Source organism: Strongylocentrotus purpuratus, unplaced genomic scaffold, assembly GCF_000002235.5.
Source record: "Strongylocentrotus purpuratus isolate Spur 01 unplaced genomic scaffold, Spur_5.0 spur5_scaffold_11, whole genome shotgun sequence".
NCBI lineage: Eukaryota > Metazoa > Echinodermata > Echinoidea > Camarodonta > Strongylocentrotidae > Strongylocentrotus > Strongylocentrotus purpuratus.
In genome coordinates, this window is record NW_022145596.1 from 25,563,321 (window position 1) to 25,577,813 (window position 14,493).

Sequence of the window (14,493 nt, forward strand, 5' to 3'; positions counted from 1 at the left end):
TCAGCGTCAGGGCGAGGAACCCACACACCTGCTAGCTTTCTCAGCCAACCGTACGCTCGCCGCCTTGCCAATATGACGCCTTTTTTGCACCACACTTTCTCATACCCCCAAACACATCTCGGATATTTGATACCGTTTTTGTGTCTGCCCTTTATCAGCATACTTTCACGTCCGAACACCTATCATATTTTACTAATTAAGCAATTATGGAAGCAAGCACGTTGCTCATTTGGAGCCAATAACTATTGATTATAACATTAAAAAGAAAGTGCAGTTCTAGATATGGTGCAATGAAAATTGTTAGGAACTGGATGAAAATAAATCAGATTTGCGGTATTTGTAATCTACACGTTCCGAAATTAAAACATACCCTTCCTTTCAATATCCATCGCCGTGTGTACACGTTGTTATAACAAATGGACAAGAAATTAAAAACTGTTAATGAGCAAATGATTTAAGTTTTTTAATGAAATGAAATATAACCTCCAACAACAACTGGAGCTAATCTAATACACTCTCATTATAAATTCGTGTCACTTTGCATGAGCATGGAAAAGCAGAACAAAAAATCTTCCAAACCAAATAAAAAAAATTAAAAACACACTTCTCAACAACAACATTATAACACATCGCGGTTTTCTTTCCCTTTAATATTAGCTCCCGGGATCAATTCGTGTTTATTTTGATTTCCTACAATATTCCCACTGCAAAAAGTTTGATCCAGTTTAGCGGATATATCTTCATCCGTACGGTCATCTGACCAAACAGTTTAACACCATGCAGGGCGTCTCGATTTATTAAGATTTTTCTTCGCGCCTTTTTAAGGTCACTGGGCAGCGTATATGAACAATATCGTCTCCTTTTTTGATGAACTTTTCACAAGTCTTAAGGACATCAGTACAAATAGATGTAAAGTCTGAACAAATTTATATGAGTTTCAAAGTGGAACTTTTTGTTATGTCATTATAGGCCCCAAACGCCCCATACTTTTCATTTATTTGTACGTATGTCCTAAAGACTTGTGAAAAGTGTGGGGGCGTTTGGGCTCATATGACACAACAAAAAGTTCCGCTCTGAAACTCACATACATTTTTCAGACCATTAGAATTTTGAGAGAGTGTAAAGAGTAAATTTAAAGGTCAGTGGTTGCGTCACTTGTGTGTATATCTATCTGAAGTTGTACAGGTTTTAGAGGAGCATTTTCTAAATAAATAGTTTCATTTTTCATTTTTTTGATGTATAGCCACAACGGTGCTCTTTTCCAGCGATAGACGATTATTAATGGAAAATCCAACCATTTTGTAAAGAAAATTGTTGATGGGTGAAAACAGATCAAAGAAGGAGAGAAAGAGAGAGAAAAAATAGGCCAGATCTTTGAAAGGCTGAACAAAGCCGAACAAATATTTTGAAAGCATTGCTTAAAAATTGAGATATACCAAAAGCATGTGAATCTCAAATTGGCGTATTGGTCATACGATTGTGATATTTATCTGTTATTTGTGGACAACACTCCCATTCGTTATTCACTGAAATATGATGAAGATTCCAGCTCTCTCCTAAAATAAATGTTGATCGAGTACACAAAAACCAAACATTTGGGGAGACAGGTTGTGGAAAGGCTGAGAAAAGTTAAGCAAATACGAAGAAAATGATGGATTTGGGGGAGATAGTAGCATTTAAATGTATGCAAACTTCATAATGCTGAAAAAGCCATTTCCCTGTTATGTGATTCCAGACAACTTCCACGTTTGCTAGTCATGGTATATTCTAAAACATCATGAATTTCCCGTTTTCTCCTAAGCACTTTTTCCACCGGTGCTGAAGAGGTCTCCACAACCAAAGCGTACGCCCAATTAAGTGCGCCGGGTCAACCTTCGTCAGAGTGGCAATTGTCCCAGGAAAAATGGTCAGATTATTGGTTGTCTGTTAATCGTCCCATTGGTTTATGTCCTAGCGTTTATCGTCTGCGTGGTAATTGTCCGAACTGTAATTGTATCAGCGTAAAGGATAATTTTCACTGTGGTAGTTGTCCGATGGTAATTATCCTAGGTTTAATGGCCAGGGTGTTAGTCGTCCGAGTGGTAAGTGTCTTACGGCTCATCATCACTGTGGAAGTTGTCCGAGTGGTAACTGCCCTGGTTTTAATCAGCATGGTGTTGATGAGTGTCCGAGTAAAAGTTGTCCTATACTGAATATTGTCAGGTACCTAATTGTCCGGACGGTCATTCTTCTGCATTTTATCATTTCGATGTTATTTGACTGTTTTAATTCTCCTTGAGTTATCGTCAGGCTGCAGTTGTCCGAGTATTTATTTTATGTGGGTAAAATCAATGAACGTTTAGTCATGTTAGTTGTCCGAGCGATAATTATCCTAGGGATCATAGCCCGGGTGATAGATTCATGTTTACTTTTTTACTCACAATAAAACTACCGCCTAGGTCTGTCTAATTACAGGATCAAACTTATTTTTCGTCCTTTTTATAGCGCCCTTTAAATACAATCTCTCCCTTCTCTTCATCCGTCTTTTTTGTTCTTTTCCTTACCTTTTTACTTCTATTTTGTTACCCATATACTTTTCCTTTTTTTCTTTAAGACTTCTACCTTAGTTTTTTCTTCTTTCTTTTCCTTCGGATGGAAAATTATTCAGTTGGATTGTATTAATCTTGTTAGTTATGATTCACATTTTAAGATTTTACACCTGATTACTAAGTATATTTTGTTATTCTTTAACCAATGGAAGAACAAAAATTATGTTATAAATAGATAAATTCAATAAATTCACATTCAAATCCAATTCACATTCAATAGTTGTTTTGGGTGTTAACTGTTCCCAGTCGTATTCGTCAGTTTAGTAGTTGTCTGGGTGTATGTTTTGGTGATTAGTCAGGGTTGATCGTCTCGGTCAGTGCTAGGTGTCTGAGAGGTAATTGTCCGAGAGGTCATTGTCCGAGAGGTCATTCTCAAGAAATATATTGTCCGTGTGGCAATTGTTGCGGGCGTAATTATTAGAATGATAGTCTTCCAACTGAATGACCCAGAGCGTTCTTAGTTTAATTGGTGTTTCTTGGAAGTTAACGGCAGAGTGTTAGTCATCCGATCGTTGATTGTCCTGGGTGTACATGTCAGGTGGTATGTCCGGATAAGTCTCCGGACTGTGAACCACAAGTTACTGGGCTCGAATCCCTGTCGGACCGCTAATGTCCTTCGGCAAGACATAAATCTACATTTGCCACACTCAATCTATGTGTGGTATCTGGATAGGCATACCTTGCAGGATTCAGTACTTGAATGCACTGAGCGTGAGCAGAAGCCAGAGTAACAATATGCAAAGTCCTTTCGAAACGCATTTCGACGTGACATCATGATGTGATATGCGGAATACAATAACGGCATAGTATTATCATGATCGTCACAACGGCAGTTGTCAGGTTGGTGACTATCCTAGGAGTCATCGTATGAGTGTTGATTGTCCGAGTAATAATTCATTATAATTATCAGTTGGCTATCCGAGAAGCAAGTTTTACACTATTAATTGTTAGTGTATAAGTTGTCCGAATTGTTGTCCGATGGGTGTGTGATGTCCGAGTTGTTATTTGCCACCAATTGCGTAGGCAGACTTGTTGAATGGGGGAGCACTTTTTAGGGGTGTTACATAAAATCACACAGAGTCCCTCGAAACACCCAGTGCAGGGGCAGAGTTAAAGGCCCACTGCACTACTTGTAGCTACTTGCGCCCTCTATATAACAAACAATGCCTAATCGGTGACCATTGGTCCCCCATGATGCTCTTTTTCTTATGTTAACTGAGAGCTGAGTTGATGAGATAACCACCTGTCCAGTGATCTTGCAGGGCGGTCTAATCCCTCCTGTAAACTATGGCAGATCAGCTTTAAGGTCTTGACCACTAAGTTCCGTGGATGACCATTCTTTTTATTGGATGATCAGGGAGGTCATGTCCCCTTTCGACCTATGATTACCAAAGGAGGTAACTATCAGAGGAGGTACTTGTTCTAGTTTATTTTCTAAGTGTCAACGCAGATGGTAATTGTCATAGGAATTGTCGTCAGTGTGATAGATGCAAGTATTTTTTCGTACCCAATATCAAAAATCATTTTTACAGTGTCCAGATGGTAATTGTCCAAGGAATTATCAACAGTGTGAAAGAGGCAAGCATTGTTTCGTATCCAATATTAAAAATCTTTTCAAAACAATTCTACAGTGAGTCGATCGAGTACAGGGTTTGTCAGAGGTTTTCCCTTTGGAGTTAATTACCAGAATACTAGTCTTAAGTCCAGAAAACTATGTTTAGGGTTTTGTATCCTTGGGATATTTGTCAGTAGGCCATGTCGTCGAGGTAACAGTTTGGGGATTGTTGCCCTTGGGAATACTTATATGAGATAGTTGTCCAGGAAACAGCTTTCCGGATATGACTTATATGGCCTTTAAAGATACCCTCCCAATATGTCAAACCTTGAAAAAAAAATTGGTGTCCACTTCTATGATTCTTCCTTTCTCTCTTTATATCGATTTGTCAGAAAAGTATTAAATAAACGAATGAAATTCGGCAGCAACAAATGTTCTTTTACTGGCTATGGATTTTCGCAGTATTCATGAAGACTTACATTCATGTATGACTTCCAAAACGACGGGCCCATCTATCTTAATAAGTTTTATTAATAAGGAAAGGTTCTTAATTTAGGATAGAAATTGCTTAGTAAGCTTGTCTTGACTGCGGGATACACGTTCGTACGTCTCCGACAATTTATTTTTAGTTTTGTATTATGTATACACACAAGCTACAGTTTATATAATACTCTGAAGTACTCTATTACTGTAGAAGAGTGGAATCCATTTAGGATTCAAATTAGAGATCACTTCTTTTGGAGTTGAACCCACTTGAATAGAATCCACTCCAGAGTAGGGGTTAAATAACTCATCCTGAGAGTGAATTACACTATTTTGAAAGCGGATTTCAAATCCAAATGAAACGGTCTCTAATATGACACCCCAAAACTACATTTCCACTCCTGGGGGTGTTTCACAACTTAAATCTAAGTTGGACTTAAACATTATGGAGAGCCATGTGTAGCCTTGAAATAAAATATATTCAAAGCAAAAAGTCAAGTATTTTAGACCTTTCATAAATTCCACATCAGAACATGAAATCTCCTTGATAATAGAATATATGAAAGATTTGAATCAACATGCTATGCATTTTAAAATAACTTTTACAAAATATTTTCAAAGATGCCAACGACTTTCCATAATTGTTAAATCCAACTTAGAGATAAGTTCCACTTCGGATCTTTGTGAAACACCCCTCAGTACTGGTAGCTAGTAAAGCTAATTTGCACCATGAATATATGAACCCTGAGATTCTCGAAAGGTTTTATTTTGATACTGAACAGTAGTGCTTCATCAACTCGGTGTTGCTCTGCTCTCTCTCCAAACCATGATTGCGACCACAAGTAGTAGCAGAACCTTGAGAAATTCCAGGCCACCAAATACTAGAAAGACACTCTCGTAAGAATCGGTGACGTCAGAAAGCTTTCCTGCAAAAGAAACGAGGACCAGTTAACATATATATTTGGGGAAGTTCTTACTTGTATATCAGCTGGAAACAGAAATTGTGACACATGAACCATTACTTTAAAGCAGTACTCCACTAACGGACCTGAAAATGTAACTTTTTGATGTTTTTATACAGATTCTATTGCAATGAATACAAAAAGTTCTCTCTTGCTTAATCACTTTGTCTTTCTTGGTATGAAACAAGAATATCACTTCCTGAGGACTCTCATACCATTCGAGCAAACAGATTTTATTTTATTTACGAGGTAGTGAACATTGGTCGAAAAGGGGGTAGATACACCACGATTCATTAGTTTAATGCGCACTTACAGCTGTGCTTCTGTATCATATAATAATATTAATGGGTTCTTATTTTGTGAGACTTGACACTCTTTGCGCTCATCAATTATTACCCCGGCTTTAGCATGGCTGCAACTACGGTGCTCTAGCATTTCAAGGAATTTATTCCTGCCAGGTACATATTTACATCACCTGGGTCGAGTGTGGCAAATTTAAATTAATGTCTTTCCAAATGACATTAGTGCCGCGGCGGGACTCGAACCGCGGACCTTGTGATCCACAGTCCGGTGACGTATCCATTTGACCACAACAACTCTACACAATTAAAGAATAATATTTCAAAAAAAACATTTACCTGCTAAATAACCACCAAGAGGTTCTCCTATGCCGTAGGAGAGTGACACGAGACCCACAGCATTGGCGAATCTGTCCCTGGGAACAACCTCCTTGACACATATAGCTACAAGTGGGATCAAAGCGCCACTACAAAGTCCACTGAAGAACGCATCGACGCAGAGAACAGGTAGGGTCTGCAGCAACGGGTCAATCGCGAATGTGATTGCGTTGACAATGGATAGTAGGATAGAAAGCTGGACACCCGTCAAGAGTCGTCTGTCCACAATAGGCCCCTGGACGATTCGACCGATCAGGTTACCAACCCCGCCAACTGAAGAAAGGAAGACAGCACTCTCCAATGGGATGCCTTTTGCGATAGCGTGGGGTACCAGGAAGATCATCCAACCGACATGGACGGAAGTGAGAAGAATGAACGAAAGCTGCAGGACGATCAAAGCCGGTGCGTCCCGCATGAGTTCGAGGTCTAGGAACCGGACAACGGTCATGGCACCAGACTTGCAGGAGCTCAAGCAAGAACTGCAGGATGATCGCAAAGTACCGCCTTTCCTCAGTCTCTCACGGCTATCAACGGACTCATGCTCTTCTGAGACGTAACTCAGCTTCCTGATTTCGTATGCCCAGTGTTCTTTACCGTAGTATTTACCACGACTATCAGAAAAAAGTGGTTGTTTGTCATTACAGTTGACGGTATCGTTGCCATATCTGTGATACGGCTTCCGTTTCTCAAATTTGTCGCGAAGGTTCTGCTTAGGCGTACTGAATTCATCATCAGACATAATCGCAATGTCTTCCTCGTCACAAGATTTGAACTTTCTCATCAAGAAAGAATTCCTTCTCGCCGCTTTGGACACATTCGATGACAGGTTCATGCAGCTGCCATATTTTGCCCCATCGCGTTGCTGGTATGGGATTTCCTCCGCTCCACCATTCAACAATACCGCCGCTCCAAGAGACTTGACTTCCTTCAAGTTACATGCATCCTTCTCGAACTGTGCTCTCTTGCTCTCCATATCATCTGGATCACTAGTTTTCTTTCTCCGCCAGTGTCCATAAACATGCTCGGGTTCCCGGGTGACCACAGCCGTGATCATCATGTGGAAGTTGATGGCACCTAGAAGGAAGAGGGCGCCTTTCCAACCGAAACCATGAGCCAGGTTCTCAGTGATGACCGGCAGGACGATCATACCGACAGCGGGGCCGGTCTGAGCGACACCATAGGCTAGGGCGAAGCGGTCGACGAAGTGCTTGTTAAGCGCCATTATGGTCGGTAGGCACATTAATGAGTACCCAAGTCCTGGGAGAGAGAAAAAGGGTTCACAAAGAAGGCATTAGAAGGATGGCGCTGTTTGATCACATCCAGGTACCTCGTGAAAGGGAACCTTAGAGATTGTTGAATATTGATTCCCATCTTCCTGATTTATGGGAAACATGATAGGCAAACTTAATAATCTGAATTTAGCAGGGAAACCTCATATACTAAGGACAGAAGGGTGCTATCTGACTTGCGAGATATGCATTAATGAAGCCAGTAATAGACATTAGCATTACATAGCCAGAATTTAAAATTGCCACTGTATAAAGAACAACTTCATAATATTTCTTTATTTCTATATACCTCTATAGCACACACGTATCCTCAGGATAATTGCTGTTCCATTTTAAATAGAAAGAGTCGGACTGAACCAAAATTGTCTTGATTACAAATGAATCGACCGGTTTACTAATATATTCAAATTTATGGATGTTTTTTTTCTTGGGGACCTAGTGACGAGGTATCGCATTAACCAGTTATTAATGAATGATATACAATAATTGGAATCCAGTCTACATACATAACTTGTTGCTATGTCGGACAAGCCTCGGGCAAGTTTTTAGGCTTTCAAGAATAACCTTTGTTTTTAAATGATGCATTACATTTAAATATGTTATAGTAAACTGGTTTATTTAAGCGAGGCACAGGTGAATAAGAACTCTTAATCTCCATGGTGCATGCATGCCTGTCACTCACCCGTGAAGATGAGTGCAACCAGAAGGTGGCTCCCATCAGTGGCAAAGGATGCAAGTGTGATAGAGATGGTTGCTATTAAGGTACCCATCACCATCACCCAACGGCTCTGCGTCCATCGGTATAGAGCACTCGTCAATGGACCTATGGGGTTAAACAGCATCAGTGGTTGGAAATGCAATCGAAAATATAGTATATAGAAATTGATATATTAATACTTTGTACATATTGTAATGAACCAGAATCGTTTATACACATTTTGCTTAGATGGCGTCAAGTCGCGATCTTTTGGGAAAAAATCATCGTCTGGTAATGAATTTGTTCCAAAAAGATATTGCGTTAGGAGAAAAAATCATTATAATTTGTTTTAACATACGGTGACGCGGAGTCTCTGCTCATGAATGTACTAATTCTTTACGCACATTATGCAAGTTATAAGTTATGCTTAATCAGTTTAAAAGTAAAACCTTCGATAGTCATTCAATTTGGATGACTTTCAAAAGCGATTTCATGTTTTATGTCAATTGGCAATACAGAAACCAAGAAAAAGTAATAAGTAATATCAAGATGTATCTTTCTTATGTCAGATTTAAACGCATTTCTATTTATGCCTCGATCTTTCCTTCCACTTTCTTTTTGTCTCCTATATCTTATTTTATCAGGCTGTTGAGTTGTATATATAATTGTAATCAAACTATATATGCAATGATATAAAGAAATAAAATGCCTCGTATGAGGATAAGAGATAAATTGATAAACAGAGTGTAGAATCACCACTGGGATCAGCGGTTTACTTGTGGGGGTAACGCCCCTATCCCATGGAAGAGCGGGAGATAACAATGATGAAGAAAAAGGGGAAAGGAAAAGAGTGGCAATAGAACATCATTGAAAAGACGCCTCGATCCCTTCCTATACCCTTCTTTAATCAACAGGATTATTGATGTCGTCTTTTTTTCTTATATTCATTTTCATTTATTTATTGAATATTAATTCTCTTTTTATACATTCAACCGACTGAGGAAGACCAGTGCTCACATCCTATGATTTTGTTTATCCCCTTGTCTTTAAAGGGAAATTACATATTAGAGCTTTTTTCCTAAAAATCGTATTCATACTCACAGCTGAATTAAAAAAAAAATCCCCGTATGATTAATTTTGTTCTACGCCTTAAAGAGAGTAGGGGCGCCATGAAGCAATATTAATGGGAAAGCACAATTAAAAATATATTGACAAGCAAAAAACAACTACAAAGGATTGTCATATTTTACGTGTACTTTGTCTTAAACACTAGAAAGGACGAACAAAAACCTACTAAAGGGGTGTATATTTTGATGTGCAATCATTTAAGGTTAAATCATTTGGTTTTAAAAGGGGTTTGGGCATGGGCCTTTGTAGATTAAAAGATAACTTCATCACGTTATTCATACCTTTATAAGTCATTCATTCATATCATAATTATAATTGAACGTTTTTTTAAATGTAGAAGTAAGTCAACTAGCCTATGTATATATGTCTTGGTACACGAAAACATGAAGTCCTTCTATAAAACCTTGTCACCAATTATTTGGTAATTAAAGGGAATTTGCATAAATAACCATAACGTACGTACCTAATGAAATATAAATCGATTCAGTGTGCCATTTATCAAAATAATGATATATATATACTAACTAAAATGTATAAACCAAACCAAATTGAATTCAATCTTGTTGTTTATTCTCGGCTATATACAATGTTTCAAAATATTCAAATGCCACTGTCAATCACTGAAGATGAAATTTAAACAATATTATTAAGCGGACACTTTTTTTTTTTTTTTTGTCTCGAAATTTCAAAATTTGACATTTTTTTTCGTTGGGGGGGGGTAAGGTCACCTTTTTTACGTTAGCCGTGGGTATAATTTTTTTTTTTTTTTTTTTTTTTTTTTTTTTTTTAATAACTAAAAAAAAAAAAAAAACCAAAAAAAAAAACCAAAGGGGGGGGGGGGGGTTTGAACCCCCAAACCCCCCCCCTGCGTACGCCCCTGATACGTACTGAGAAGAAGAATTGAATTGGATTAAATTTATTTTCTTCTACAAATCAAATTACATTTCAGCGGTACAAAATATACAAAATAATAACAATTTTTTTTAACGTATACACTGACAATAATAGAGATGTTGACATCATAACAATGTGTAACTGATCACACACTACCGAGAAATATTCATTAAGAAATTTGCAGATGAACGACTATCACAGAAAACCTATAGTTGTAGACATGGCAAGTATAAGTAGACTACATAGACACATTACTTTTGGAGTAAAAGTTTGTAATGGCCCGTATTAGCCCTTCCCCCAGCAAACTACAATTCGTTTGCATAATTTTGCATAATAAACACAATATATTTTAGGATGCTTGGTGAGTTTTCTGGAGGAAAATTTTAATTTGGGCATGATATGTAGGCCTATGTTATAAATTAATTTAAAAAGCATAGCTCTTGAGAGTTTGCATGCTGATGCTAATGTACGTAGGCAGAGTAAAAGCTAAATAACAATTGCATACATTAGCATTAGCCATGAAAACGTGATTTAAGGGCTTTTAGGAGAAAGTATAGCTATTGCCATGACTATTAAACATAAGATTATTTTGGAAAGTTAGAACTTTAATGCTAATGTAATACTAGCAAACATGATTATACAACTTGAATACATCCGCATGATATACCCTGAAGATGTGATACAACTAGTAGTGAGTTCTGTGGAGGAAAATGAAGCTTTGGGCTTGATAAGTATCTGTAGAAAGTTTGGTCCTTTTGTCCGCCGTGTCCCCAAAACTCAAAGACATGGGTCTATGGAACCCAAGTATATCACTACAATGTTTTACTTAATCTGGACTTGATTTCTATGGAATATACAGCAGGGCGTTGAAATTGCCGTTGGATTTATTTTTCGAAAGTCTTTGAGATCGTGTTGTATAATAAAAACAAAACAAACAAAAAATAATTCTCCCGAATTGAGTAAAATGGTCAAGACACTTACCCAAACCAAATGTAAGTCCATGGCAAAGTCCAAATGCAAGCCCGATCTTTCCCGACGTGGCATTGAGCTGTGTCACTATCTCGGGCAGGAGTACGCCGAAGCTCTTCACCGTCCCAACCTCGACGAAGCCGCTGATGAATCGGCCGACGACCACGATCCAGCCATTCCTGCATTCCCTAAAGAGTGATCCCATGATGTTCTCCTGTTCTTAGTTTACCTTGGTTTAACCCCCCTTGGGGTATGGTGGTGGCACTACTGATGGTGAGATGGTAGAAGTGGACTTGTGGTAGGCTATATGTCCGTTTTTAAGAAACTGTGAATTATTGTCTTTCACGAGGATTCCTCACAGAAATCGAATCGAATCAGTTGCCCTTTGCATCTGGAGAAAGAAACTCGATAGAATGGAAAGCCGAATAAAGCGCGTCATCATAATATTCGTAATAATGAAATGTGAGAGAATAGTCGATATGAAACAAACGACCAAGTACGGACTAGCTATACTAACAGGGAGAGCTGGGATACAAAGCCCCCAACCCGTAAGGTTATTCGGTGAAAGGCAAGAAAGAGGGGGGCGGGGGTGAGAGAACAAAATGACAAGATCTTCACCGAGACATAGCTCCCCCGTATTTTCAATATCTCGTAAGACTCGAACAAACACCCCACGCCCCCACCCCCCCCCCCCCCTTCACCGCCCCCGCTTTGCTTCTGCACAAACATGTAATTGATCATTGAACAATATAAAGTAAAGAGAAAATTATTCTTTGGATCGAGATTTATATAAATCATAAATCAACCGTCAATCTTTCAGTGTATACAAAATACCTGTAATGTCATAATCTACATTATATTAAAGATAGGCATATGCGAATATATTTGACTAGAATATTGTAAAGGATATAGTAAACAAGGTAAAACAATTAAATAACACATTGACAAAATAATGTAAGTGGAAAGAATCAAATTCAATTGAACTAGTTTTTAACTGACATTTCTGATACTGCCATTTTGTTATAGTTTGCTTGGTCTCATTTTGAAATAGACTGCGCAATGATAAGAATTAATTCCATGTTAAACAATGGGGGAAATCCCTACAATGTAGTTATTGCTAGGAAACGCTCTCTGATGATTTCAGCTGGACAATCCATCCCCTATAGCCCTCTTCCATATGGACAAATCAAATCATAAAGATATCATAGATGCTCAAATGTCACTTCAGAGAACGCGTTGCCTCTTGAGAGCAATTCACAAATTGTACATTCACCGAGATGGAAAAAACCGGTTCATGGCTAATTGAACATGTAGGAGCGCTAGAGCAACGGCGCGGATGACGTGCAGTGAAGGGGTGGGTATAGGGAAAACGTGGGGAAGGTCAATACTACCACTGTACTGCTAGTACGAATACTATACTATTGATACTATACTACTAATTACTACTACTATTATAACAAATAATGATAAGAATTATTATTATCATTATAACTATAATCATTATAATAAGAATAGGAACAAGATTAAGATGAATAATAATAATAAAACAATATATAAAGATAATAACGTAGTTACGTTAATTAAGTTAGATAATGATAATAAAAGATGTATATACATAGCGCAACTACTATATACTCTGCTGTGCTTAATACGAAGTAATAATTATTATTACCCCTGCCTTAGCTGAGCCGCCAGGATAAGGCCTTTAAAGTTTGAGCCCCGTTTAAGCATGCAAACAATTTCTTCCTATCGATTCCCCAGTTACCTCTCCTGGATAAAAAGCGGTAAATGTAGATTGTAGTTTTACCAAATGATTTCATATTGCAAGGATTCGAACCGCGTACCTTGTGGTCCACAATTCGGATACCTATCCCCCGTGCCACAATACACATGACAGCAATTTATTTAATCACAAGACTCCCTAATAGCTGATTATTTTTATAGGACAGGGTAAATGTTTATTTTAATTAGGCTCACAAAATCAATGGCGTAGCCGCAAAAAGTGAAGCGCCTGCTCCTTTCATGAATAATTAATCTAACCTGAGATGATCTAACTGTTGAGTGGACTTAAAGGATTCTACCAAAGTTCTAACATTGGAGCTACAATAATGGTTGGATTTAAATCTAGATGGGGTCTCGTCTCATGACTCATCTAACTTTAGTTAGATTCCGATTCTCAAATAAGTAAGCTAAAGTTGTTGTGGTTCCACAAATTGTGATATGTGATGTATTCCTAAAGTTAGTCGTAACTCAACGTAAATTACCTACTTTTATTGTAATGTTTGCATTTTAGCAAGTCAACAATATTTGATAGTACGTATAAGTAAGCTTATATCAAGATTTAATTAAGATAAATTTGAAATCAAAATAAAGTTTTGATAATGTGCAATTAGTATACATGTATAATTATCATGACTTGGACCAGGGATGTTTATGCGCATTGTGATAGTGTTTAGTGGCAGTGACATTTTAAACGAATAGTTTTATCCAAAATCGGGATTCTAATGAATTTGTGAATACACTTCAATGAATGACATAAACATATAGGTCGTCTACATTGTAGAATTATTTACAAAATGTAGTACAACATAATATGGAAGGTCAAGAGAAAACACATGGCCCTATATAGATCTGGTTCCCTCCTTTTATTTTCTCTCCCTCACTGTTATTTTTCTATCCCATTCTGTATTTCAGTCATTATTATACAGGCCTACTTTATTCAAAGTTAAGCTCATACATATTTTATCACATTAAACTGTCACCTCAAAAATCAGAACAAAATTTAAAGTGTATGTGGCAAGTTCTTTTTATTTTAATGTTAAATTCGTGAGCAAAAGTTTGAAAGCACTGACCTTTTTTCAATCCTCGTCTGAATTAAACGTGCAGGAAAAATATCAGAGAAATCAATCCAAACATGCAGGCTTTTAAGAACGTGTACTTCTTTCGAAATTATTCTTCATAATGATATTCTGACGTTCCAAATCAGAAGTTGACTATCATTCATGTATTGCCCATTCACCCAAAACGCTGTCATCGCTTCGATCCGATCCGCTTAATTTATCATGACACGTCATTCACCATGGCAATGCAGAAAACCTCAGCCGTTATTCCACTGAAAAAAAATCTTGTATTCTTTTTGGCGCCAAAAATGACATTGGAAAAGTACGAGTGTGTTATGACTCAAAAGGCAGACGACTATTGATGCCGAACTTGTTTACAGTGTAACCGATCACCGATAATAATGTCTATAT

The 14,493-nt window shown here is 37.7% G+C and overlaps 1 protein-coding gene across 1 annotated transcript; it reads right to left on the reverse strand.

Moving 5' to 3' along the window:
• Positions 1–5,257: 5,257 nt before the first annotated feature.
• LOC105444811 lies at positions 5,258–11,786 on the reverse strand. The gene is made up of 4 exons (XM_011679545.2): positions 11,255–11,786; positions 8,237–8,377; positions 6,227–7,522; positions 5,258–5,552 (listed from the first exon to the last, which is right to left on the reverse strand). The coding sequence occupies exons 1-4, from the start codon at positions 11,445–11,447 to the stop codon at positions 5,419–5,421; spliced, it is 1,764 nt and encodes a 587-aa protein (XP_011677847.1). The 5' UTR covers positions 11,448–11,786; the 3' UTR covers positions 5,258–5,418.
• Positions 11,787–14,493: the final 2,707 nt, after the last annotated feature.